Source organism: Beta vulgaris, chromosome 8 (genome assembly GCF_026745355.1).
Source record: "Beta vulgaris subsp. vulgaris cultivar EL10 chromosome 8, EL10.2, whole genome shotgun sequence".
NCBI classification, from domain to species: Eukaryota; Viridiplantae; Streptophyta; class Magnoliopsida; order Caryophyllales; family Amaranthaceae; genus Beta; species Beta vulgaris.
This window is the reverse complement of record NC_079209.1, coordinates 3599868-3625903: the sequence shown is the minus strand read 5'-3', so window position 1 is coordinate 3625903 and position 26036 is coordinate 3599868. Positions and strand designations below refer to the sequence as shown.

General features: G+C 35.6%; 2 protein-coding genes across 4 annotated transcripts; both read left to right on the top strand.

The window, feature by feature from the left end:
- The first annotated feature begins 2810 nt into the window (after window positions 1–2810).
- Window positions 2811–9007, top strand: LOC104900696 (transcription factor bHLH162). 2 transcript variants are annotated; one of them, XM_010688187.4, is made up of 4 exons: window positions 2811–3067; window positions 3160–3489; window positions 7684–7755; window positions 8688–9007. In XM_010688187.4, the coding sequence occupies exons 1-4, from the start codon at window positions 2933–2935 to the stop codon at window positions 8754–8756; spliced, it is 606 nt and encodes a 201-aa protein (XP_010686489.1). In that variant the 5' UTR covers window positions 2811–2932; the 3' UTR covers window positions 8757–9007. The 2 variants fall into 2 exon arrangements, with proteins under 2 accessions (XP_010686489.1, XP_010686490.1); XM_010688188.4 differs by lacking the exon at window positions 7684–7755 and having other exon boundaries at window positions 2814–3067; window positions 8688–8994.
- Window positions 9008–16547: 7540 nt separating this feature from the next.
- LOC104900834 (transcription factor bHLH162) lies at window positions 16548–25617 on the top strand. Of its 2 annotated transcripts, none has more exons than XM_048635299.2 (3): window positions 16548–16852; window positions 17228–17557; window positions 25404–25617. In XM_048635299.2, exons 1-3 carry the CDS (start codon window positions 16721–16723, stop codon window positions 25440–25442), a joined length of 501 nt encoding a protein of 166 aa, XP_048491256.1. In that variant the 5' UTR covers window positions 16548–16720; the 3' UTR covers window positions 25443–25617. The 2 variants fall into 2 exon arrangements, with proteins under 2 accessions (XP_048491256.1, XP_048491255.1); XM_048635298.2 differs by having other exon boundaries at window positions 16549–16852; window positions 25399–25617.
- Window positions 25618–26036: the final 419 nt, after the last annotated feature.

Sequence of the window (26036 nt, the reverse complement as noted above, 5' to 3'; positions counted from 1 at the left end):
GGTTTATGCTTGGATTTGAGATTTCAAGAGGTGAAGTGCTTTTGCTTAGAGTATTCTGAAAATATGCGTGCAAAAGCTTAATGTGTGTTAGCAAAACTCCTTAAATAAGCCTTTGGTAAGTAAATGTTTACATGATATTATGAGAGTATATTTTCTTAGAAAATATGGAAATTATTCCATGGAAAATATACTCAGTATAATATCATTTAACAAACTTACCATAATTAAGAAATCTTGCTCACACAGCAAACCATGCATCCGTGTATTTTGAAAATCAATTTTACGCGGAAAGAAAACTTTCCTAATATTCAAATGCATGAAGTAAAACCTTGAGGACTGGTTCAAATCTGTTCCCAAACTGTTTCAATCAACCAAGTTTTACTTGTAGTTGTGTATGACAAGTAACCGAGATTTCTTGTCATCCACAACTAGCTCATCTCTCTAGTTTCAAACCCTTATAGTGCATTCAAACCTTTATACCACTTACATTGCATCTAACACCTAAATGCTACAACTTGATCTTGGTCTTCATGCAATTCTTCCAGACTTGGCTTCACTAGCTTCGTCTTTCTATCCATTGAACTCGTACTTTGGTACCTACACATGTAAACAGAAACATGCATGCAATATGATAGTTCAATGTGGTTTGTCATCATTCAAAACTCAAAACAGGGAACATAACACAACCGCGCAACCAAGCACAACCCAGCCCAACTCGCAACCCGACCCCGACCCCAACCCCGCACAACCCCAAATTTCAACCCCAGACGGAAACCCCGCAAGGAGAGAGAGGAGAAACCGTGTGAGGAGAGAGAGGAGAAACCATGAGAGGAGAGAGAAAGAGAGGAAGAAACCGTGAGAGGAGAGAGAGAGAGGAAGAAACCGTGGGAGGAGGAGAGAGGTAGGAGAGAGAGAGGAGAAACCGTGAGAGGAGAGAGAGATTTATTTTAAGAGAGAGAGAGAGAGATGAAAGGAAGGCTAAAAGACGGCCTTTTAAAAAAAAATAGACGCCGTCGTTTTACCGACGGAAAAAACCGCCGGTACTGTGTGATAATCCGTCGCTAATTAGCGACGGGTCTTGAGAAACCGTCGCTAATTAGTGACGGGTCTTGAAGAACCGTCAGTAAAAGCTTATTTCCGCCGATAATTTTATCCGTTTGTAAAATCCGTCATTAATTGTGAATTTACCGATGGATATTTTGGCCGTCAGTGAAATCCATCGGCAAAGACGTGGATTCTTGTTGTGTTTCACCACTTTAACTAATTCATCCAGAAGCAATTTAAGGTTAGCATAACTAATAGGCCCAACCGCTTAACTAATTCGACTGCTGGTTTGATGCATGCGCGTGATGTCAGTATCACATCAATTGGTCTCACGTTAACACTAACGTGAGACCCCTATTCAAACATGGACTCTAAACAGTGCGTACCTTACCATCTTACTATCTCCAATCATATTTATCTTTTATTGAAGTAACATTTAATAATCAAACACCAACTTATTTCTTAATAACATGTCCCATGGTAATATTACGGGACAAAAGTTAAGAATAATAATAAAATTCACCCTCATAACAAGAAATAAATAGTAGAAGCTAAGTGAATATTGATTGTTTATAATAAATGCAACAACTAAAATAATAAAAAGGGAATAATAGATAAATGAGATAAATAAATACTACTCAAGCAAAGCCCAGACATATATTCTTATTTCTTAAGCAGTCTTCCAACATCACGGAGATAGGTGGGGGCTGCTGTCCTGATCAACTTTTGAATTTTTCTAAAAATTAAGGATGAAAATGTAAATTATTTAAATAAATTAGGATTTTTATAAAATTGCCCTCCTTTAAAAACACATATTATATTTTTTGGTCCCTCTAAAATAATTTTCTGATTTTGCCCCTATTTAAGGTACAAATATGTGAATTAGGTTATCTATCTTAAACAAAGCCCAAACCAATATTAACAAAGGTGGCGATTGGATGGGATTAACGAGTCCCATTTTGAACCGGCCCACAAGATTAACGTCTCGGATTGAACGGACAAATGAATGGCCTGAATCGACTCATAATACGACAACCGAACGTGTCCGAATGGGCCAAATTGATGGGGTGAGGAAACCGACCCTAGCTTTGAATTGGACCGTTAACCACACTCAGCCCCGAACCGGATTGTGAATAGTATACAACCATGAATCGGACTGTGAACAATATTTAATCATGTACCGGCCCACGAAACTGGTCGATAAAATGCATAAAAGTTTTTCATCCTCGGCCTAATTATCAAAAACACAAGTGTATATGAACGCTGTCGAAAATTATTTATTGTAAATACTATATGCAATTTAAATTTAAAAATAAAAACATATTTTCATTTATGCAAAAAAAGCACACTTAACCGGTGGGCCAAACCTATACGGCCCATCCCGGCCGAGCTCTGAACCGGACTGAACAGGACCGAGCAACTAACTAGTCTAGTTTAGGTTCATGTAGAGCTAAACCGGCCCGACCTACGAACAAGTTCGAAACCGGGCCAACCTACAAACAAGTTCGAAACCGGCCCAACCCCGGCTGTAGCCATGTCTAGATACTACACCCCAACCCCTCTCCCATGGTCCCACCCCATACAAATTGGTGCTACTCCCGAAAGTCTAAACTGGATGTTCTAGGAAGAAAACAACTATTAGTACGATACCAAGTGCTCGGTTAGTACTTCGTTCATATGGTTAGTCCTACCATGCATCCCCTTTTAAACTTTTTTGCTTTCTTTAATAATTCTTTGCCTCATTATCAATTAGTACTTCGATCCCATTATTGTGCTTTCCATTCCTTTAAACGTACAGTCCTTTTCCTCCCTACATATAGCGAGTGGCTAGGAGAAACTCATCAGTACACAATTATTTAGGGCAAAAGTCACACCAAATCTATTAACCATGAACACCAACAAATCATCTAAATCTTCCTCCAAACCAGATAGAAAAATCATAGAAAAAAACAGAAGAAACTACATGAAATGCCTTTGCTCTCAACTCAACTCCATTGTTCATCATCATGCTTCTTCTTCAAGGGTCTTTTTTTCTCCCTCAACCTACATTAACGTAATTATATATCACTAAAACAATTAGTATTATCTTAACTATCCTGGTGGTTTTTTTTGCAGGAGTCTTTAACCTTGTCTGATCAGATAGACGAAGCGACGAAATATATAAAGCAAAAGGAAGAAATTATAGCAGAATTGAAGCAAAAGAAGGATCATTTGGTTGATGTTAATGGTAAATTAAGTAGCAGAAAAGGTTACTCTTTAAATTCACCGGTCCAAATTGAGGTACATGTAAAGGGAAGTGCTTTAGAAGTGATATTGGTAACTGGGCTGGAATGTGAGTTTGTTTTCACTGAAGCAATTCGTATAGTTCTTGAGGAACATGCTGAGGTTGTTAATGCTAGTTATTCTGTTGTTGGGACCACTGTTTTTCACAGTATTCATGCAAAGGTAAATCTCATACTTTATTAGAATTCTTGATTAGGACTGTTGCTATCTGGATAAACATGATTGAGTTTTTTTTGGGTACAATTTTTGTTTGAATTGATTTTATTTTCAACTTTAATTATTCTAGTATTTTGTAGATTGTATTCTTCTAAATGAATATCTAATTCTAATCATCCTATATTAATCCAAGAAGCTTTTTAAGAGGACTCTATATGCTAGATCCCAAATTAGGCTTATTGATACGCACCACACTTTTGCATTCTCTTCACCTTAACTTATACTTCACCACGCTTATATTAATCCAAGTATAAATTGAACTTATCAGTCATGATTTTACTTGATTTGACCTTATATTTCCACCTGATTGAAGTTGATCAAACCTGATTAAACATGATCATACCTGATCAACCCTGATTTCACCTGATATTTTCAATTGATTGGACTTGATCAAACTTAATTAAACATGATCAGACCAAAAACTTATTTTTCAAGGTAAAGAGATGCATTATAATTAAAAAGCCAAAAATAATACTAATTAAGTTTAGGACCATTATCTGATAGGGTTTTTGAGTACCAATCGTGTTCTAATTTTCCTTTATTTTGGTTGTAATAGTGCCTCTTAGATACCGATTTGGAGTCTACTCCCTCCGTTTTCTAAAGATCTTCCCACTTTCCGTTTAAGTGTGTTTCCAAAAGATCTTCCCACTTTTGCTTTATTCCTTATTTGGCAAAACAAATTTCCCTATTTACCCTCTCATGTCACTATCATATGGTCCACCATTACATTATTAATTCAATTTTACTCCCTTTCTCTCTCCTACTTTAACCCCTTTTTATTTGTTTATTTATCTTAACCCCTTTCTCTCTCCTACTTTACTCACACCATGCCCCACACAACTTGATTTTCCTTGGTATCTGTAGGAACAGTAAGTGGGAAGATCTTTAGGAAACGGAGGGAGTATCTGAATTTTTTCCTTGGATAATGCAAAAGTGGGTTTTAATTCCCAAAATGTGTCCAAAAAAATTAAAATTCCCTGCGTACCGTCCACGTAGGACGACACGCGAGATTTTTTTTTTTTTAGTAAAACCGCTACTCGGAGTAGCGGTTTGCAAGTGCCCAAATTTTTTTTTTTTTTTTTTTTTTTGTATACCGCTACTCCGAGTAGCTGTTTACTATGCAAACTGATCTTCTTACCATATTTTGTGCAGGTAAACCGCTACTCAGAGTAGCGGTTTATATTTATAAACCGCAACTCAGAGTAGCGGTTTATTTTAAAATTAAACCGCTACTTTGAGTAGCGGTTTCCGTGGGTTAAAACAAAGAAAAAACAATTTTCTCGCGTGCCGTCCTACGTGGACGGTACGCAGGGAATTTTAATTTTTTGGGCATATTTTGGGAATTAAAACCCACTTTTGCATTATTCAAGGAAAAAATTCGGGAGTATCTGGTAGAGTTTTGTACGTATTTCAGATATTTTTTAAAGATTTGTTGAATCCCATTTCCTTTTTGGATTCTATTATTTGGTTTCAAGGAAGTTATAATAACTTCTTGGTAAGTAATACTCCCTCTGTTTTTTTTTTTATCATTCTCACTTTTCTATGCGCGTCTCTCAAAGCACCTCTTTGAGCTTAATTATCTTTCATTATATATTAGTAAAAATTATAACGATCGAATATTAATAATGTACTAATTGAGACGAATCAAATAAAACCCCACATGACTATGTTTTTTCTTATAAATTGTGAAATAATTAGAAGATTCTCTTTAGGTATGAATAGTGCCAAGATTCTAAGTGAGAAAGATAAAAAAAAAACGAGAGAGTAAGTATATAATGTTGTTTGATTAAGTGTAACCGTGTCAGAAGTAGATATTCCTACGAAATATCCAATGTATATAGTATGCGGATGTGAGTTGATCTGTTTTCGTGGGAAGTTCTACCTCCCGAAAAGTGTCAATTTTAATATCATCATCAATCAAACAATTACATCATTTTCTTAAGATTTTCCACAAAACTACATGATAAATTACTCATTCTATAAACAACTAATATATTATAATATATTCTTCGTGTAAAACTACTTGATATAACTAAAGGTTGAGCAGTACTACTATTTCACAAACTTCATTGCTCTCACTTTTCTCTTAAATTTATTCTCCAGTTGAAGATTATAGATCGATGTTCCCCAAGAAATTATTATTGATGGTTAACTACTATGGTTATATAAGCATTCTGATTTTTTTTGTACTCCCACCATGCTAATAATCTTAAAGCAAATTAGAATGCTTATATAAACCATACTAGTTAACCAGTAATCTCAAAGATCTTTAACTAATATTTACCCCCTCCATTTTATTACAGATCTACTCACTCTCCTTTTTCATTTATTTTATAAATATTTACTTTCTATATTATATTCCTCATTTGACAAAAGATATACAATAATTTATCATTATTGGCCCACACACTCACTCCCCCTTCCATGTTCTATATCTCTTCCACACTCTCTCTCATTAAAAAAATAGAAAAATTAAGCGGATCCACTTTTACACACACTCTCCAATTTGTCTTAAAGTGTATATCTATAGTAATTGAGTAGATATTTAAAAAACGAAGGGATACGTAAACTGATCAAATCGTGAAAATAAAATGTTACAACTAAAAAAAATAACTTTTGAGACTAACTTAAATATCACTTAGAATATACAAGACTAGCCTTCATATGCACGCGATGCGTGCGTTAATTTCAAAATTTGTTATTATATTAGATACTCCATTCGTACTTTAATTATGATTAAACTTAAATGTGAAAAATTCAACAGTTAGATGAATTTAGATATATTAATTCGCTAATGTAAAAAAATAAAAAGGTTGTGAGTGATTGTTAACATTAATTTTTTGTGAATGAATATTGAACAGAAAGAACGAAAATAATGAGTTGGTTTAACTGAATTAAAGAGTGTCAAAGGTAGTGAATGTTCAGACTTTTCATGTGCACGTTATGTATGCCATCTTTTTTTATAAGGTATAAATATTTTGTCCATTTAATTTTGATTGAAGTATTTGATGCATATACCATTTTAAACTTGTTTTAAATGGCAAGTTGGAATGAGAATTTTTAATGATTTGCTTTTGTAATTTTTTTCATTCCATTAATTAGATCATTAAGGGTATTTTTAGTCACTTCAAAAGAGGACACCACTCCTCCTCCCTTAACTTATATAATAGAGATAATACCACTTCTATTTATTACCTTTATAACGCACTATTTTTAATGTGTCTTCTCCAATTGAATGAATGATTCTTTTGTTGCTTAGTATTTTGAAGTTTATAGATACTTTCTCCGTTTTATAAATTACAACATATTTTATTGGCATATTATTTTTTAGAAAGTCATATGAAGAAGAGAGAAATAGAGAGAAAGAGAAAATGGGAACCATAATATTATATGATAGAGATAGAGAGAAGCATTTAAAACGTTGCAATCTATATAAAACTTCCAAATAAAGGAAAAGTTGCAATTAAAAAGAATGGAGGAAATATAATTTTGATGTCAGGCCTAGGTGATTTAGATAGGTGATCTATCCCCTATTTCATAGGTTAAATATTGCTATCTTTTTTTTGTTTAAAGACTCAATCTTCTATCTTCTTTCCCTTAATCAGTTTTCCTTTTTTTAGAGAAAAGGTTTTTCATAATTATGAGATCATGATACATGATTTTTTCATGATAATTAGACACATGACTTTTTTTGTATTACTAATTGAATCTATTAACTTTGAATTTAGACCAATATAGTGAGGGTGTCCCAAGTTTTTTTGAGATCATTCATAAGCAAATCAAATCTGAACTTAAAGTAGGCAAAATAATCAAATTTGAAACTTGGAGTTAAGCAAACAATAAGGACCCCAAGTTTGGTGTTTTTCACCGTTTGGGACCTATCTTTTTTTTTTTCACCGTTTGCTACCCAAAAGAAACTTCTGAGCATAAATGTTAACCTTGGTTAACTTGTTGGCCCAATTGACAATATAATAAATGTAAAAACCCCAAAAGATATCATTTGTTGTTATTCCCAAAAAAAAATTGTCAGTTGACAAGCCCTCAAAAATGAGGAGTGCAAGGGACTTTACCTGTACTTGGCGCCTTCCACTCCCCTGTTTCAGAAAACTTGAACTCTCTTCTCTTTCATCTCTCTCAAAGGGGAAAAAAAGTGCTCAGAAGAAGAAGCTTCATCTCCAAAAAATTCGGCTAACAATTGCTTGTATCTCTGTGGTAATCATCTAAACTCTCTATTTCTTGTCTTTTTTAGCGAAATTCAGTGTATTTGTTGGGTCAGTTGGACGGGTTTTGGATGTTGAAAATATGGAAATTCAAAATTCTGAATTTTTTTTGTTCATGTTGTTTTTTTTGTTTGGATTATACTTTGCTGGTGGTTTTATCTTGATTTGTATGTGTATCTGCTATAAATTATGATGAACACTTAGGGTTTGTTTGAACTTTGTTATGATATTAAGTAACTACAACAGAGGGTATTAGGTTTATTTTTATGTAGTCATTATTTGACTTTAGATGTTATTTTTTAAAGGAAAAAATGGCTGAAGAAACTGAAGCTCCCCACCCAATGTTGTTCATGCCTGAGATAATGACTATGCATGTGTTCCCAAAACTGAATTGTGGTTTTTTTTTTTTTTTTTTTTTTTGGGTTTTAGATTATACAGTTTTTTTGGGAAGAATTAACATGGTGTTTTTGCTTTTTTTTGGATGAAGAAAACTGATTCATTTGTTCCATGGAACCCATGTATTTATGCATTGATGAAGTAACGATTACTTTTTTGGATTTTACTGAATATTTAATGCTTTTGTTTTTTTATTATTATTATACCTCCGGCGTGGTTAAAGGGTGTTAAGTTACCGGATTTCCTAACCCAGGTCCCAAATGGTGCATAAAAAAAGGATAGGTCCCAAAGGGTGAAAAAATGGAAACTTGGGGTCCTTATTGTTTGCTTAACTCTTGAAACTTGTGGTATTGCCTTTTTACAAATTGTATAAATATGAATTTAAATATTCTAATCATGTTATCATTTTTAAAAAATGAGTATAATAACATGAATTTTACAATATGAGAATGATGACAACTTAGTGTATTAGTTTGTAAATGTAATTATTAAAAACATGTTCTTCTGTATGATTATTCTTTTGTGTAGATTGGGGAGGATGCAGCAAGGCCTGAAGTCGCAAGGATTACAGAGAGGTTGAAGAAGTTTGCCCTTTGATTCACATTTGATACTCTAGCTAGTTTTTGGGTCCGGATAATGTCCTGAGATGTTTGTTTCTATATTTGTTACACTTGCTTTAGTATTTCCTTTGCTACAACTAATATGATTTCTATCCATTAGGTAATTATTTATTTCACCTTTCATTGTGGTTTGTCTTGTTGTTTAGGGAGTGATGATAATTGCAATATATAATGGTTATTTTCTATATATAATGCCCAAAGTCATGTGCATAGTAAATATTATTATTACTCAACTTTGTGATATTTTATGTTTATTTAAAGTATGTATATTTCATTGGTTTAAGATATCAAATGTACTTATACATTTCTATCAAGATAGTTGTTTTGGCCTGGTTGTGGATTGTGTTTGTGTTTACCGGGTGCTCATTGCATTGAGTGTTTTTTATTCTTCAAAAAAGTCGTATTTATATACTTTTATAGTGTGAATTATAATGATGTGTTAACAATTAGAAAATTTCTTTATATGAGAGTTCCCTTAACATTTTTTTGTACTCTATGTAACATTTCAAAATATCATTAAAGTGTAGTTCTTAACATTAATACATTTTTGATTAATAACTAGCTCATAATAAGTAGTGTGAAGCAGTATAATACAGGTTGTGTATTATACTAGTTGTTTTAATATTATGTGAGCTGCACATGTATTGTATGCTTAGGTGTCTTATATCTCTGTCTGTTAGCAGTAGAATCCTCCTAGCTAGGGATTACTAGCAAGCATTTTATCTCATAGTATATAAAGGAGAGTAGTCTCATGTAAGCATACAATAAGATAACATACTAAAAAGGAGTGTAGCCGCCATTTGAGCTACACCTTTACCTTCATTCTCTCTATGATTGCTTAGCTAATTTCATCAACTCTCACACTATGGCTCCGTTTAGTAGGGCGTAAAATATTTTCAGTGTAAAATGATTTTCATGGAAAACAATTTACAATGGAAAATACAATTCCAAATTTAGTTTTCTTGTTTGGTTCGATGTAAAAAAAAATGATGAAATGAAAGGAAAATGAAAGGGAAAGTAAGGAGGTAGTGAGAGGAGTGTACAAGAGAAAGAAGGAAAATAGTTTTCCCTTCATTTTGAAAGGAAAATGGTTTTCCATCCTTGGGAGAGTAATTTTACCCCAAGGGAAAATGGTTTTACACTCTTTTGCCAACCAGTAAAACTGAAAATAGAGGAAAACAGTTTTCCGGGAAAACGTTTTACGCCCTACCAAACGGAGCCTATATGTGTTTACATGGTATCAGAGTCGTGAGAGGTAAATTCTAATATACTAAAGTTTCTTGCTTTCATAATGTAGAAATTATCTGCAACCTTTATCTTTGTTTTCGAACTCTTGTTCTTTGCGTTCGTTGATAAAAAGAATACTGATTAAAGTCTGGAACTTTGATTTTCTCTTGAAAAACTAGTCGTTGTAATTATGACTGAAAAAAAACTAAAACCACCGTTGAACCCAACAATCCATTGAATCTGCACCCAATCTGATGGTCCAATTAAACACATTGAAGGTGCGTGGACTGTCAGACAATTGGAACGGCAGATTACAGACCATGGAGATCTCTCTTGCAACTAAGAGAAAGTTAGGGTTTGTAACTGGTGCATTGACAAAATCTAGCAATGATTTAGTGTTGAAGATGGCTGATATGCTATCCTACAGAATCTAGCAATGATTTAGTGTTGAAGGTGAGCATTTTGCAAATATGGTTTACAGAATAGTTGAATCAGAGAAGCCTAAGTCATACTATGAAGCTGCTACTCAACCGGGGGGGGGGTAGAAGCTATGACAAAGGAACTAGAAGTTCTTGAGGCTAATGAAACCTGGGAAATTACTTTCCTTCCACCTGGGATAAAGGCTATTAGGTGTTGGTGCGTTTTAAGACCAAGTATAGGGGATATGGAATTGTTGAGAGGAAGAAAGTTAGGCTAGGCTTGTCATACAAGGATGTAATCAGAAGAAAGGTGTGGAGTACACTCAAACTTATTATGCACCAGTGGATAAAATGAGTACCATTAGAGCTCTGTTGGTTTTTGCAGCCATGAATCACTGGCATACATGCCATAAAGATCAGATGTGCAAAATGCTTTTTTGCATGGAGACTTGAAGGAAGACATATATATGCATATCCCTCAAGGTTATGTAGTTTATGAAAGTATTACAAGAGGGAGAAAGAAGCTTCAGTATGTAAACTCAACAAGGCCTTATATGGCTAAAACAATCCCCAAGGCAGTGCTTTGCAAAACTTTCAACTGCACTGATCTATTTTGGGTTCAAACAATCTCACTCAGATCACTCAATCTTTTTTAAAGAGAGAAAAATAATGCATGTACAACTATCATAATCTATGTAGATGACTTAATCATTACTGGAAATAGTGGTGATGAAATAAAGAAGCTTAAAGATCTACTAAGCAGTACACTTCATATGAAAGATCTTGGAGACCTAAGATACTTCTTGGGGATGGAATTTGCTAAGTCGTCATCACAAGGCATATTCATCTCCCAAAGGAAATATGCTCTTGATTTGTTGATTTGAGTATGGCATTGATAAACAGAAATCTTTGAAGCTTCCCTTGGATGCTCATGTGAAGCTGAAGCCTCAAAAAGGGACTCCAATCCTGAGCCATACAGATGATTGTTGGGACAATTGATATACTTGACTCTATTTAGGCCTGATATCTCTTTTTTGTGCAACTATCGAGTCAATTCATGCAAGCTCCTACTTCTATACATATGCATCAGCAAGGAGAGTCTTTAGATATATTAAACAAGCACCTGAACAAGGTATTCTCTTAGTAAGCAATACTGCAGCTAAGCTTACTGCCTACTGTTACTCATATTGGGCGTCATGTCCTTTTTCTGGAAGGTCAACTAGAGGCTATTGCCAGGTCATCAACAGAGGTTGAGTACAGGGCCATGACTTTGACTATTTGTGAGTAACCTGGCTTATGTAATTGCTTAAAGACCTGGGCCTGAAGAAAATGAGTTCAGTTGCACTTAAATGTGACAACCAAGAAGCTTTGGCAATAGTTGCTAACCGGCCTGTGTACAATAAGAGTAAAAAGCACATTGAAGTGGATTGTCACTTCATCATCGAGAAAGTCAATCAAGGGATCATCAACACATCCTATGTTCCCTCACATCGATAGCTGGCTGATGTTCTCACATAGGCACTACCTCTACAACAATACAGGAGGTTATAAGCAAGATGGAAGCAAAAAACTCCTAACTCACATCTTGAGAGGGAGTGTTAAGCAGTGTAACACAGGCTGTGTATCATACTAGCTGTTTTAATATCATGTGAGCTACACATGTATTATATGCTTAGGTGTCTTATATCTTTGTCCCTTAGCAGTAGAATCCTCCTAGAGATTGCTAGCAAGCATTTTATCTCCTTGTATATAAAGGAGAGTTCTCATGTAAGCATACAGCAAGATAACATATTAAAAAGGAGTGTAGCCGCTATTTGAGCTACCTATCTCTCTACCTACATTCTCTCTATGATTGCTTAACCGATTTCATCAACTCTCACACTATATCTGTCTAGAAATTGAACTGACTATATATATATATATATATATATATATATATATATATATATATATGTATATATATATATGTATAATATATATGTATATATATATATGTATATATATATATGTATATATGTATATATATGTATATATGTATATATATGTATATATGTATATATATGTATATAGTATATATATGTATATATATATATATATAATTATATGTTATATATATATATGTATATGTATATATATGTATGTATAATATATATGTGTATATATATGTATGTATATATATGTATATAATATATATATGTATATATATATATATATGTATATATATTATATGTTATTATATATTATATGTATATATATATATATATTATTATATATATATAATTATATATATATATGTATGTATTCCCTCTGTATTTTTTTATATTTCTCACTTAGAATCTTGACACTATTCACAACTAGTCTTTTGTGCACGCGATGCGTGCGATGATATTTTTAGGCCTAATACTAAGTAGTAAACAAACTGAAAATGCAAGTTAGTATCTAAGTTCACCTCCATTTTGTGAATAAGATTCTTCCATGTTCTTTTTATGTTGTTATTCATTTTTGTGATTTTGAATAATTTTTTGTTTCTCAAGTCTTATATGCGCATGTTCTTTTGTAATCAGTACTACTATGATGTTCTTTACTAAATATCGTCATGTTCTTTTTTTTTGGTTTTTTTCATTTTTGTAATTTATAATAGTTTTTGATATGGATTTCAGTAATTTCTCTATGACCCCAAAATTGTAACTGAAAAGTATAATACAATTTCAGTTTTTTTTTCCTTGTCTAACTTCTAAATTCTGATTTCACAAATTGATATTTAAGAATTTTCATCATTTTAATTTTTCTCCTTTTCTAAATGTTCACACTTTGAGTTTCAATTATATTTGAAAGGAATTTTCATACACAATCTGATTGCGCATGAAATGGTCATTTTTAATATTTCTCCTTTTTTCTAAAATTGAACACTTTGAGTTTCAATTATAGCTGAAATGGAAATTTCAAATTTTCATACACAATATGATTTCACATGAAAAGGTTTTCGCAAATTAATGTAAATTTTTTCTTTTCTGAAAGTGGATTTTTTGCAAAAGTTGTTCGCAAAAAGGTTTGATATTGTTTTGTTTTTCAAAATTTATTTCTGAACATGGATATTGTGCAAAAGTTTTGGGCAAAACTTTTATATTGGAATTTAAAAAAAAAAACTAAATTTGTAACTTTTTCATCAGTGTCATAAATGAATCAAATTTCATACACATCTTGTTTTCTGATTTTATATGAAAATGAATAAATTTAAGTCTAATTATATAAAAGCCCTTTTCAACTAATTGTTATTACTCCATTTTTTCAACTACATAACAGTCAACTAATGTGATAATTTAATTTGAAGATTAAAAGAATTATGTACCGATTTGAAAGTTCGCAAATCGCCAATGGACGAATGTGTGATATTACTGTCAAAATCTTATGTTTTTCTCAAATTTGTGTTTATAGGTAATTTTTGTGAGTATGTAATTGTGAATGGTTATTAAGAACAATGATTTGTAAGTGAATTTTGTGAATGTTTTGGTATGTATTGACGTCCTAGTATATATAGTTTTAGTTTGTAAGTTAATTTTTAGTTTTTGTAAAGTTTCTGATCATTTGAGTATTTGCATGATTTTTACAACGTGATTTTTCAATTCTGAGTGATTTGTAAAGTTTCCTCATATAAGTGATTTCTGAGTGATTTTGAAAATTAATTTTCGGTGGGTTCGTTTGACCCCCATTTTGGTATTGAGATTTCTTTTGTAATTTAGAAAGGGAAGGGGGGGCAAAATAGTCAGTTCAAAAGAGGACACCGTTGCTCCCCCCTTCCCTTATGTAATAGAGATTAGAGAGAATCTCTTAGATTTTTCCCAATATATAAGAAAAAATATGGTCATGTGGGGTCTTGTTTGATTCGTCTCAATGAGTACTTTATTAATATTCAATTATTATAATTTTTACTAATATGTAATGAAAGATATTTAACGTGAAATAAGTGCATTGGCAAACGTGCAAAGTCAAAGTAGGAAAGATAAAAAAATACAGAGGGAGTATATATATATATATATATATATATATATATATGTATATATATATATGTATATGTATATATACATATATACATATACATATATATATATACATATACATATACATATACATACATATACATATATATACATACATATACATATACATATATATACACACATATACATATACATATATATATATATATATATATATATATATATATATATATATATATATATATATATATATTAAAAATAGATAGAAATTTCAAATTAAATATATTTTTGATTGATAATTAGGATATTTTTTTCAAGAGAAGAGTGCCTTAGTTTTTGTTTATCAAAGTCCAAAGAATAGAACTAGGGCTACATTTCCAACAACACAAACCACTAACCACTATGCAACACTCTGCTGAATTATATAATCATACTAGTGTCTGCATGTGTGTTTGCTTCTAGTTGGAAGAGCAATAAAATAAAGAGCCATTAAGTAAAGTAACAATAGAGACACCCATAAACCATAGCCTTATCACAACACATTGATCACGACAATTATTAGTATATTTTTTCAATTTCAAAATACTTGCTATAGGCTTCTCTAAAGTGAAAATGACATAGTATTTACTACATATTATAAAGAAAATTAGAGACTTCTTTTTATCCCTAAACTTTGTAGAACACCCTTAAAAAATTGGTTTTTCCTCAAATTTTCCTTTAAAATCCCCAATGGACAAAAAAAAAAAAATCTTATATCCCGTCTATTTGTATCATTACTATTAGTGTCACTCAATTACATTGGTACTTATCAATTACTTTTTGCCTTATTTTTTATTTAAAATAAGAAATTTTTTAAAAATCTAATAATGTAGATCAATAGTATTAAGTTGCATCTACGATAGTACAAAAGCGTGGAACAGAAAACTTCCTAATTATAAGTTATAATCATGGTCGACCTTAACATCTTTGTTTAATTATTTTCTTTTTATAAGGAAAGAAAAGCTAGGTTAGATTCTAGAATATGACTAACCTAACACATCCTTATGTATGATGGAAATGAATATAAGGTCAGGAAGCTAAAACAGATGGTGGAGAGAACGACACGTGTAACCTTTATATGATGAATCGAAATTTGGAGTATTATCGTATATCCGTTCTACTTTTCTAGTATTGGCCTTACTAGGAGTGTGTGAATCCTTTGACTTTTATTTGACACATTTTATGTAATGAATTATTGTTATGGATTTATATGGTCACACAAGTCACAAACAAAATCCCTATCCTATACATTCACATTTTTTTTCCTTAATTTGAACCCCGTACCCCTTATGAGTTATCACAATGCAAGATGTTAGGTGAATCACTATCTTCTAGACTAATGCCATTAAACATTTCATATACGACCAAATATTTGTCCATAAATGCTGGACCCAATTTTTATCTATATATTACATTTCATTTTAATAGTAAAATTAATTCATTAATAAAAAGTCATACGACATCTACATAAGCAATCGAATCAAACAAATACATAAGTTGAATCAAACAAAAATTTCCTTCATAAAAACTACGATCGTCAAACAAATCTTGCAATGTGGAACATCTCCCACTTATATCGCTGGAAAATACAGCCTTGTTGGAGAGACAATCTAACGATCCCTTGTAATCGTGAAGATGATTTCCGTCGGATTCATCTGACCGTATTCGAAAAATTGATAACCTTTGTGATCCCGCATAATTCTTCACCAACAAAATAATTTACGGCAATCCATTAGATCTAGTATCCCGGATTGTAACCTGTAGAAATTCCCCTCTAAAGAGGAGAAAAACCCTGTTTTTCGAAGGAGGTCGAAAAACCTTGTCTTTCGAAGGAGATCGAAAAACCTTTTCTTACGAAGGAGATCGAAAAACCTTTCTTTCGAGGGAGAAATCGTTATTGGAAACCTAAAAACAAATAAAAAGACAAAGGTGAGGGCTTTCCAACGGTAAAAACCGATGGAAGCCCCTTTAAAAATCAACAATGGAGGTTAGGATTTTTGAAAGTAGGGAGGAGAGAGGGGAGAGAGAAAAGTTTATTGACTTTATCTATATATTACATGATTTGCAATACCATCCACTTTCAATTTTTTTTCTTTCCTTATTTCTTTGCCTCATTTTTGTGCTTTGACTTTGCTCAGTCTATTTGTTCATCCGATCCTTACAATAGTTAGTGGCTGGGATAAGATAATCCCATCACTACACAAGAGTAAAAGACTTTAGATCAAAAGTTACCCAAATCTATTAGCACTACATCAATCATGAACACCAACTCATCTAAATCAGTCTCCAAAACAGATAGAAAAACCATTGAAAAAAACAGAAGAAACCACATGAAAGGCCTTTACTCCCAACTCAACTCCCTTGTTCATCATGATGTCTCTTCTTCAAGGGTCCTTCTCCTGAACCCATCACTTTTGTATTTCTTTGCCTTGACTACTTTAATTTATACTCCCTTTTGTTCCAAAATACTCGATCTATTTTATTTATTTTAAGCAAAAATTCATCAACTTTGACCATATTTATTTTTCACTAACATATATGTAAGAAAATAATTATAATATGACGAGTCTTACCATATATTTTCGAAATATCAACTTTTTAGAATGTTTATCAATGGATAACTAAAAATTCTAGTGATAAAGATGTATCTTAGAGAATGTATAAAAGAGATTGAGTATTTTAAGGTTGAGGAAGTACTATTATGTTACATTTTAAGGTTGAGGAAGTACTATTATGAGGAATTTTTTCTGTTGCTGTTGTTGCAGGATTCCTTACCCTTGCCAGATCAAATAGACGAAGCAACGAAATACATTAAGAAGTTGGAAGAAAATGTGATGAATTTGAAGGAAAAGAAGGATAGTTTGGTTGGTGTTGATGGTAAATATAGTAATATAAGAGGTTATTCCTTAAATTCGCCGGTCCAAATTGAGGTACATGAAAAGGGGAGTGCTGTAGAAGTGATATTGGTAACTGGGTTGGAGTGTCAGTTTGTATTCACTGAAGCGATGCGAATAGTTCATGAGGAACATGCTGAGGTTGTCAATGCTAGTTATTCTGTTGTTGGGACAACTGTTTTTCACAGCATTCATGCAAAGGTAAATCAATATTCACATTATTTTTTTTTTATTTTTTTATTTTGAATAGAACCCCCCAGGGAACGATTATATTAAATCAGAATCAGCCAAAGCTACAACAGAGTCAGGAACATCATCTAACCACAATCTTCGACCCCATTCCATAGGTTGGAAATGAGCTAGGCCATGAGCCACCTTGTTCCCTGTTCTTCTAACAAAAGACCAACTAATGGAAGTAAAAACTGAGCACAAAATAAAAATGTCATCAAAAACAAGAAATAAATCACACACCCCTCCTTCCTTTGACGCAGACCTTGAATGACAGCCAAACAATCTCCCTCAATGATCACATTTGTAGCACCCAACTGTCGAGCCAACTTCACACCTTCCAATACTGCTAAAGCCTCGGCTACCGACGTCTCCCAAGAAGCTTGTGCCTGCACAGTAGCACACGCTACCACCTTCCCTGCAGAATTTCGGCATACCACTCCTAGTCCTGCCCCAACTTCACCCAACCTCCCCGCATCGACATTAACTTTAAGAGCTCCCTCTGCTGGGGGTTGCCATACGGAGTTGTGGGAAACTCCTTCCACCCCACCCTTCTTCTTCGCACCCTCATGCATCTCCATGGCTTGAACGAAAGTGGTCTCCGCATATTTCGCCACATCCATAGCGTGCCACCCTTCCCCTTCTATAGACGCCTTGCACCCTACGCCCCAAATGGCCCAGCAGAGTGTGAGAAACTTAGCCAACAACTTCTCATCCAACTTCGGTAAAATCGCACCCCACCAATCAGCCACTAGCCCGCACCCATCAGGGGCTTCTACATCCATACCACTCGCCTCCCACACATCCTTCGCTAATGCACACTCATAGAGGGCGTGAAAATTCGACTCATATACGCACCCACACAATTGACAAGTCATAGGAATATTTGGAATTCGCTTGTGCAATCCCGCACAGGAGGGTAGAACTTCAAGCCCCGCACGCCAGGCAAAAATCTTGACCCTAGGAAGGACGTGAGCACCCCACACCTGCGACCACAGCTGCACACCCCTCGACGAAACCGCCTCGGACTCATTCCACTTATCCCCCACCAAAGCTCGGTAGGCAGACCTTACCGAGTATCGCCCGTCTCTCTCCAAGTCCCAGCACAGTTCATCTTCCGGGAAACGTTTACTAATAGGGATGCTCAGTATGCGATCCACTTCAAAAGGCAGGAAAAGCTGCGCTAAGAGCTCTACCTTCCACTCTTTTCGAATAGGGTCAATCAAGACTCCCACTTCAACTTCACTATTTGCCGCCCCGAGGGGAGAAATAATTCTCCTAGTCTGGGTTCCCGGAATCCAAGGATCTTTCCAAATACGAATCTTCTCACCATTCCCCACTCTCCATCTCACCCCTCTCCTTAGCACCCACTTGGCCTCCCAAATGCCCCTCCACGTGTAACTAGGCAACTTACCTAACTCGGCGTCCATGAACGAAGAATTAGGATAATATCGAGCTTTTAAAATTTGTTCCACTAAGCTTCCACGAGTTACCGCTAATCTCCAAGCTTGTTTACCCAATAACGCCCAATTAAATAGTTTCATATCTCGGAAACCAATACCACCCTCCACTTTGGGTCTACAAAGTTTCTTCCATGCCACCCAATGTATCTTCCTTTCTCCATTCTTTTGGCCCACCAGAAGTGTGATATAAGGGACCTAACCTCATCGCAAAAAGAAGATGGGAACTTAAAAACACTCATTGCGTAGGTAGGGAGAGATTGGGCCACTGCCTTTATCATAACCTCCCTACCCGCTTTAGAAAGCACCATCCCCTTCCACCCTTGTAGCTTCTTCCAGATACGCTCTTTAATTCCTTTCGTGATAACCTTCTTTGAATGACCAACAACAGTGGGAAGCCCTAAATATCTATCATGGCACACGACCTCCTGGACACCTAGGAGCTGACACACTAGCCCTTTCCTCTCCTCTTTGACCCCCTTGCTGAACGAGACATTTGTTTTATCAAGGTTCACTTTTTGTCCCGAGGCCAACTCATAAACATGTAGGGCCTCTTTAATGGCCCCTGCATCCTGCAACGACGCCCTGGAGAAGATAATACAGTCATCCGCAAATAATAGGTGATTTACCGACGGAGCTGTAGGCGCCACCCTTATCCCCGCAACGAATTATTTTCTTCCGCTCTGCGCAACAAATGAGAAAATACCTCTGCGCATAAGATGAATAGATAAGGAGATAACGGATCTCCCTGCCGAATACCACGTCCCGGGAAAAAATCATCAGTTGGTTTCCCATTCACAAGCACCGCAAAAGATACTGATCGAACACACTCCATCACCCTCCTACTTCAGCCTGTGTCAAACCCAAACCTCATCAGGACCGCATCCAGAAAATCCCACTCAATCCTATCATAAGCCTTTGACATATCCAGTTTCATCGCCATTAAACCTCCCTTGTTGTTACACTGCTTCATATGATGAAACAACTCAAATGCCACCAATATGTTATCAGTTATCAGACGCCCTGGTGTAAAAGCACTTTGGTTTATCGACACAATACCATCCAGAAAAACTTTTAGGCGATTTGCAAGGACCTTTGAGACAAGTTTATAGACTACATTGCATAGAGAAATAGGGCGAAAATCTTGCATCCGCTCGGGGTTACTCTTCTTCGGAATAAGGGTGATAAAGGTACGATTCAGATAACGAGGAATAGGATTACCTTTCAGAATGCCGAGGACCATAGTAGTCACCGTCGAGCCTACAATGTGCCAATATGATTGGAAGAATAACGGACACATTCCATCTGGCCCTGGCGCTTTAATCGGGTGCATCTGGCTCAGAGCAAAGCGAACTTCTTCTTCATTGTACTCGGCCGTTAACACCTGATTCATCTCCTCATTAACTCGTACCTGGAACTCGTGAAGAGCCTCAGAAATAAGGGACGGGCAAGAGGAAGAGAAGAGCCCGCGAAAATAATCCACTGCCACCCTACCCACATTTTCATCACCACGGTGCTCGACCCCCTCATCATCCTTGATCATACGGATAGTATTTTTCTTTTTCCTCCCCGAAGCCCTTTGGTGAAAAAATTTAGAATTCCGGTCACCCCCTTCAAGCCATAGAACCCGCGACCGTTGTTTCCAGTAACTCTCCTCAACTGCAATAAGGCTCGAAATTTCTCTCAGCAGACGCCTTCGCTTATCAAGTTGCTGCATAGTGAGACCCCCTTTATTGAGTTTCGACAAGGCCTTTCGTTTTTGTTTCAATGCCTTAAACGAAGGGCCGAATTTCTTATCTCCCCACTCCTTCAAATCAACCGCACATAACTCTAGCTTAGCCGCTAGAGACTCTCCCCAATCCATGCATTTTCCACCACCCCTTCACACGCATCTTCTTTTACCCAAAACTGTTCGAACCTAAACGGTTTTGCGCCGAGCTGTATCTGATGAACTCGCGGCCATAGAAGGAGCTTGATTGGTGAGTGATCCGACCACTCGCGCTCGATATGCCAAAGGTGACCATCCGGGAACAATTTCAACCACTCCCCCGTAGCCAAAGCACGATCAAGACGACATTGGATATTCTCAACTCCCTCTCTACCATTGTCGTAAGTAAATTCGTATCCCGAAAACGGAATGTCTTTAAACCCACAAACATCAACAGCTTCTCTAAAGTTTGACATCTGCCAGTCTGCCCTCTCATTACCCCCTTTTTTCTCCTGGATAGATAATATTTCGTTAAAGTCCCCCATGCACAGCCAAGGTATACACAATTGTGTCGCAAGACTTTTCAAAAGCCGCCATGATAAATGCCGATTGTGAACTTCTGGCCACCCGTAGAAACCAGTAAACCTCCACTCACTATCTCCCAAACCTGTCGTTACTACAACATCAATATGGTGAACGGACATAGATTGCAAAACCACCTGAAAATCTTTCCTCCATAGTAATGCTAGTCCCCCAGACCTACCCATCGAATCAACGACTAAACAATGAAACTCTCCTAGTCTCCCTCGAACTCTATCAAATTCCACACTACTCATCTTTGTCTCTGATAGAAAGACAATAGACGGGGCCTCTCTCCGAATCAACTCCCGGAGACTACTAACCGCAGAGGGATTGCCCAACCCCCTACAGTTAAAACTTAAAAGACTCATTGAGCTGGGCGAGCCTGCTCCTCGGCAGTACTCGCCTCACGCCATCCAGATATATTGTCCACCACACAAATTTTCTTCCCAGCCATTCCTATCTCCACTGCCCAATTCTCATCCCTGCACCTTTTATCCCCCGGACCTGCCTCCACCCCATCCATCTCGACACCTAGCATCATGTCACCCTTAACCCGGGCCTGTTTCCTCCATTTTCGCCCCCCACCGTGACCTCCTCTCCCTCCATTTTCCTGTTCTGTCAATCGTACCCCTGTCTCCAATGGTTGTCCAGTATCAGTCCCCACCTTCGTCAGCCCACTGTTAGCAACTCCTCCTTCGACCTTTGACCCACTGCCTATTGTTTCTCCAACAGCTACATCATCCCCCTGCAGACTACCCTCCTCAAACACTCTCTCTTTCGCCCCCTCTTCGACCTCTTCTAATAAGCCTCCTTTTACAACCGCTTCTTCACGTAAAACCAATAGTTCTTCCTCCCTAATTTGACTCCCCTCCCTCATCCCAGGAGACCTGTCGACACTTTCCACCCTAGTCCCAACATTCAGATATTCCTCCTCCACGAATTGACTAACCTGTGATAACGACCTCTCCTTATCACGTGGTGGCTCGATATTGCCATTATCCTCTGGCTTCGGCACAAACAACACCGTACGACATGAGCGCACCTCCTCCACCTCCTCTAAGAATTTTTTCACTCCTCGTCGCGGCGTAGCCCGAAGATATTTTCCCCATCCCATAGACTTATCTTGGTCATCATCCTCAGTATTACAGCAGTCTTTTTCACTATGGCCAATAACCCCGCATAAGAAACAGAAAAAAGGTAGCCTTTCATACGAGAAGGTCACCTTCATAATTCTCCCATCCTTCCCTTTAAGGTTTTGAAAACGACATAGGGGTTTTGTTATATCCAGCATCACCCGCACCCTCATATAGTTATCCAAATGGAAGCCATCATCATCAACCTCCATAACATAACCTAGTTTTAAAGCAATAGCTTTACACACCTGATAATTGCGGCAGTTAAAGGGAAGGTCTTTTATCCGGATCCAAAAAGGCGAGTAGTTCAGTTGCACCTCCGACGCCTGTTCATTACCCGACACCTCACTTAGCACCAGTAACTGATTGTCGAAAGACCATGGCCTCCCCTCCAAAACTTTTGCTTTGTCCTTCCAGTGAAAAAATTGAAAAATAAACTTGTTAGGGCCAATCATCCTAATGACGAGTCGTTTTGACACGGTCCACGCCATAGTCATGGTTCTTTTAAACGCTTCGACATTAAAATTCTTCTCAGTTATAACTCGCCCTACTAATAGTAAAGATACTTGTTCTGGGTTTTCTGCAACATTAAAGTCTCCAACGTCAACAATTTCTGTCTCCGCATCATTAATTCTGAGATTCTGGCACTTTTTTATCAAATCCCCCTCCATAATTGGAAGAGAATCACCCCCTAGGGTTGAGCGCCGCCTTTCTCCCGAGGAAATACGAGCCCTTTCTTTCGAGGGAATTTTTTTTATATATTTAGGAGGAAGGGTAATATTCACATTATTAGAGCTTAAGATTAGGACTCGAGATATTTTGGGGAACATATTTATTTTAAGTTTTCTTCTCAAATTATCTAAAATTTTAAGAGTTTTTTCATAAACAGCTTTTTAAAAGTGTTATTTTGTGAGAAACAACTTTATAATTTTTTTTTTTGTGAGAAACAACATTTAAACTCTATTTTTTTGTCAAATCAGACCCTTCGACCATTTTCTGACATTGACTTGATTTTTCCGGCGAAAACTTTTTTTAATCCCCTTCCCTATCTTTTTCCCTCCAATTTCTCTCTCTATCCTCTCTTTCACTTCCTTCCCAGCCTAACCCCTCATTATGTCATGCAGCATCTCTCTCCCTCTCTCCTCCCAGCCCCACCCCAACCTTCTGCCTCACCCCATTCTCCATCCTCCACCCTCACCCTCTCGCCTTCTGCTTCGCAAAGAAGCCACCGCATCAGCACCTGGCCGGAAGCCGAGGGCAGAGCCCCCTATTTCAAACCTAAAAAAACATTCTCGCTCCTCTTTTTTCAAATGTCAGCCTCCAATTGAATCTCCTGCATGTGAACTTGTCATTTCCTCTCCTTTCTCTCATCACCATGGTCGTTGCACAAAAAATTCAGCTTGTTGCCATTAACCAGTAAGAAACCATGCATGGCCCTTCAATATTGTTAACCTAAGAAAATTTCCCCCAGCTAGTAAGAATGGAGACAAAAAACTGAGGTGATAGATTCGAACCATTTTTAGCGAGTTCAGCGAGAAGATGAGTGGCTCGTTTAGCAGCGGCTCTATGGGCTTCTGTCCACGAGTAATTCGCCTTTACTTCTTGTTGAAGGAAGAGCTTCGCCGGTAACAATGGCGAATTCTCTCTCCTCAGATTGTTGCTCTAATTTACTCTTTTGCCCTTTCATGTCGCTCAAATTTTCCTTGCCTTGCCACTCCTTGGACCCCATTGCAGCCACAAAGGACGAAAAGAGAGATTGAACTGCTCTGGATTCCAGAAATAGATGGGAAAGCAAGAGAGTTAATGTTTTTTTAGGGTGGGTTTATTAGAAAGAAATTAGAGGGGAAAAGAGAGAGAAGGGGGTAAAAAAAAAATCTTTGCCAGAAAAATCAAGTCAATGGCAAAAAATGGTCGAAGGGTCTGATTTGACAAGAGAATAGAGTTTAAAGGTTGTTTCTCACAAAAAAAAAATTATAAGGTTTGTTTCTTACAAAATGACACTTTCAAAAGATTGTTTCTGAAAAAAAAAACTCAAAATTTAATCATTCTACAATAATCTATTTGAGACCTTTTCAGTTTCAGAATAGTGACAAATGTTGTTTCATGGATTTGTTAAATTTATTTTAAAGGGTGGATTGGATTACAAAAAGTATTGTTTTTAATCCATATGAGCCATGAATGCAATACAAAGAAACTAAGAAAGGGATAGGGGATCCGAACTTGTGACCTATCATTCACAGCACCTCAATATTATTAACCATTAGGCCAAGATATCCTTCATTTTACAAAATAAAAAGTATTGTACTAGTAATAATGATGGACGATAACTCAATAAGTCACTTAGAGTCCATTATTTGCAACTTATTTTTACTTATATGAATTTATTAGTCTTTATTTGAACTTATTTTAAGAGTATGTCAAGCCTTATATTTTTGCTGAATTTGAACTTATTTGAAAACCTTTATTCCTTAATAACTAAGCTTATTTGAACTTGTTTAGGGTCTAAATAAGTTACTATCTAGATTTATTAAAGCATTACACGTGAATTTGTTTTTGTACCCATTGAATTGATCACCTTTGAATAATCAATATAGGGAGAATAATCTCAATTTCCCAAATATGGTTATATACTTCCTTCGATATCGAATAAATGAAACACTCATCTCAATAAACTCTCACATCAAAGAAAGAAGTATTTCACTTATTTCAAAGCGGATAAAGTACTAAATGTGGAATTGATATGGGAGGACTCCAAATTTCGAATTTGCAGTGTCAATTTTTCCAAAATGTGAAAAATAAAAACATCTAATTCTGAATACATGTGCAATAACATAAAATCATACTAATGTTTGCTATCTATGTGATGAGTTTATGTAATACAGATCTTGAGAATTATATATTGTCCTTTCGCATATTATTTTTTTTGGTTAGATTAGGGAGGACGCAACAAGCCATGGAGTTGCAAGGATTACTGAGAGGTTAAAGAAGTTTGCTCTTTAATTCACATTTTGTTTCTATTCTAGCTAGATATGAAGGTATATTTCCTGAATAAATAAACCTAAATGATCAAGAAGTTCCTATGTATCTAATTGAAACTATCATGTTTTAAATTTGTAGTTAATTAAAGAGTTAGCTATTTTAATTTAGTCTCATCGAAGTATATTTTTAATTGATTGTCATTTGTAGTTAATTAAAGATGTTGAAGCTTGTCATTTGCCTTCAAAATCAAATTAGACAATGTCTTGATTAATGTACCCCTGTGTGACTGAGGTTGAAGATCACACTGTACATAGTTAAACACATGAACCGAAAATGAAGTTCTTCATCACAAACGATTTTCAGGGTTATAAATTCATAAGGCATTTGAACTGATGGAGCTATAATTACATAGTCCCTTCATTTCATGAAAAACTACTCAGATTATTTATGTGGTCAAAGGTACAAAATTTTAACTCTATTTTGTAATCTATTACATATGACAAATAAAAAAAAGTCGGATGTTGTTAGGTTCGTTTTAATGTGTACGCATTTTTAAATGTTCTTTTTTTAGAATATATTTTTGCAAGTTC

What these genes read in the sequence shown, in the direction of transcription:
- LOC104900696 (XM_010688187.4), top strand. Translation starts at nt 2,933, where the DNA reads ATGAACACCAACAAATCATCTAAATCTTCCTCCAAACCAGATAGAAAA. An exon ending in TTCACAGTATTCATGCAAAG is followed by an intron (nt 3,490 to 7,683) that starts GTAAATCTCATA and finishes TCTCTCTCAAAG; the next exon opens with GGGAAAAAAAGTGCTCAGAA. An exon ending in CAATTGCTTGTATCTCTGTG is followed by an intron (nt 7,756 to 8,687) that starts GTAATCATCTAA and finishes TCTTTTGTGTAG; the next exon opens with ATTGGGGAGGATGCAGCAAG.
- LOC104900834 (XM_048635298.2), top strand. Translation starts at nt 16,721, where the DNA reads ATGAACACCAACTCATCTAAATCAGTCTCCAAAACAGATAGAAAAACC. An exon ending in ATGATGTCTCTTCTTCAAGG is followed by an intron (nt 16,853 to 17,227) that starts GTCCTTCTCCTG and finishes CTGTTGTTGCAG; the next exon opens with GATTCCTTACCCTTGCCAGA. An exon ending in TTCACAGCATTCATGCAAAG is followed by an intron (nt 17,558 to 25,398) that starts GTAAATCAATAT and finishes TTTTTTGGTTAG; the next exon opens with ATTAGGGAGGACGCAACAAG.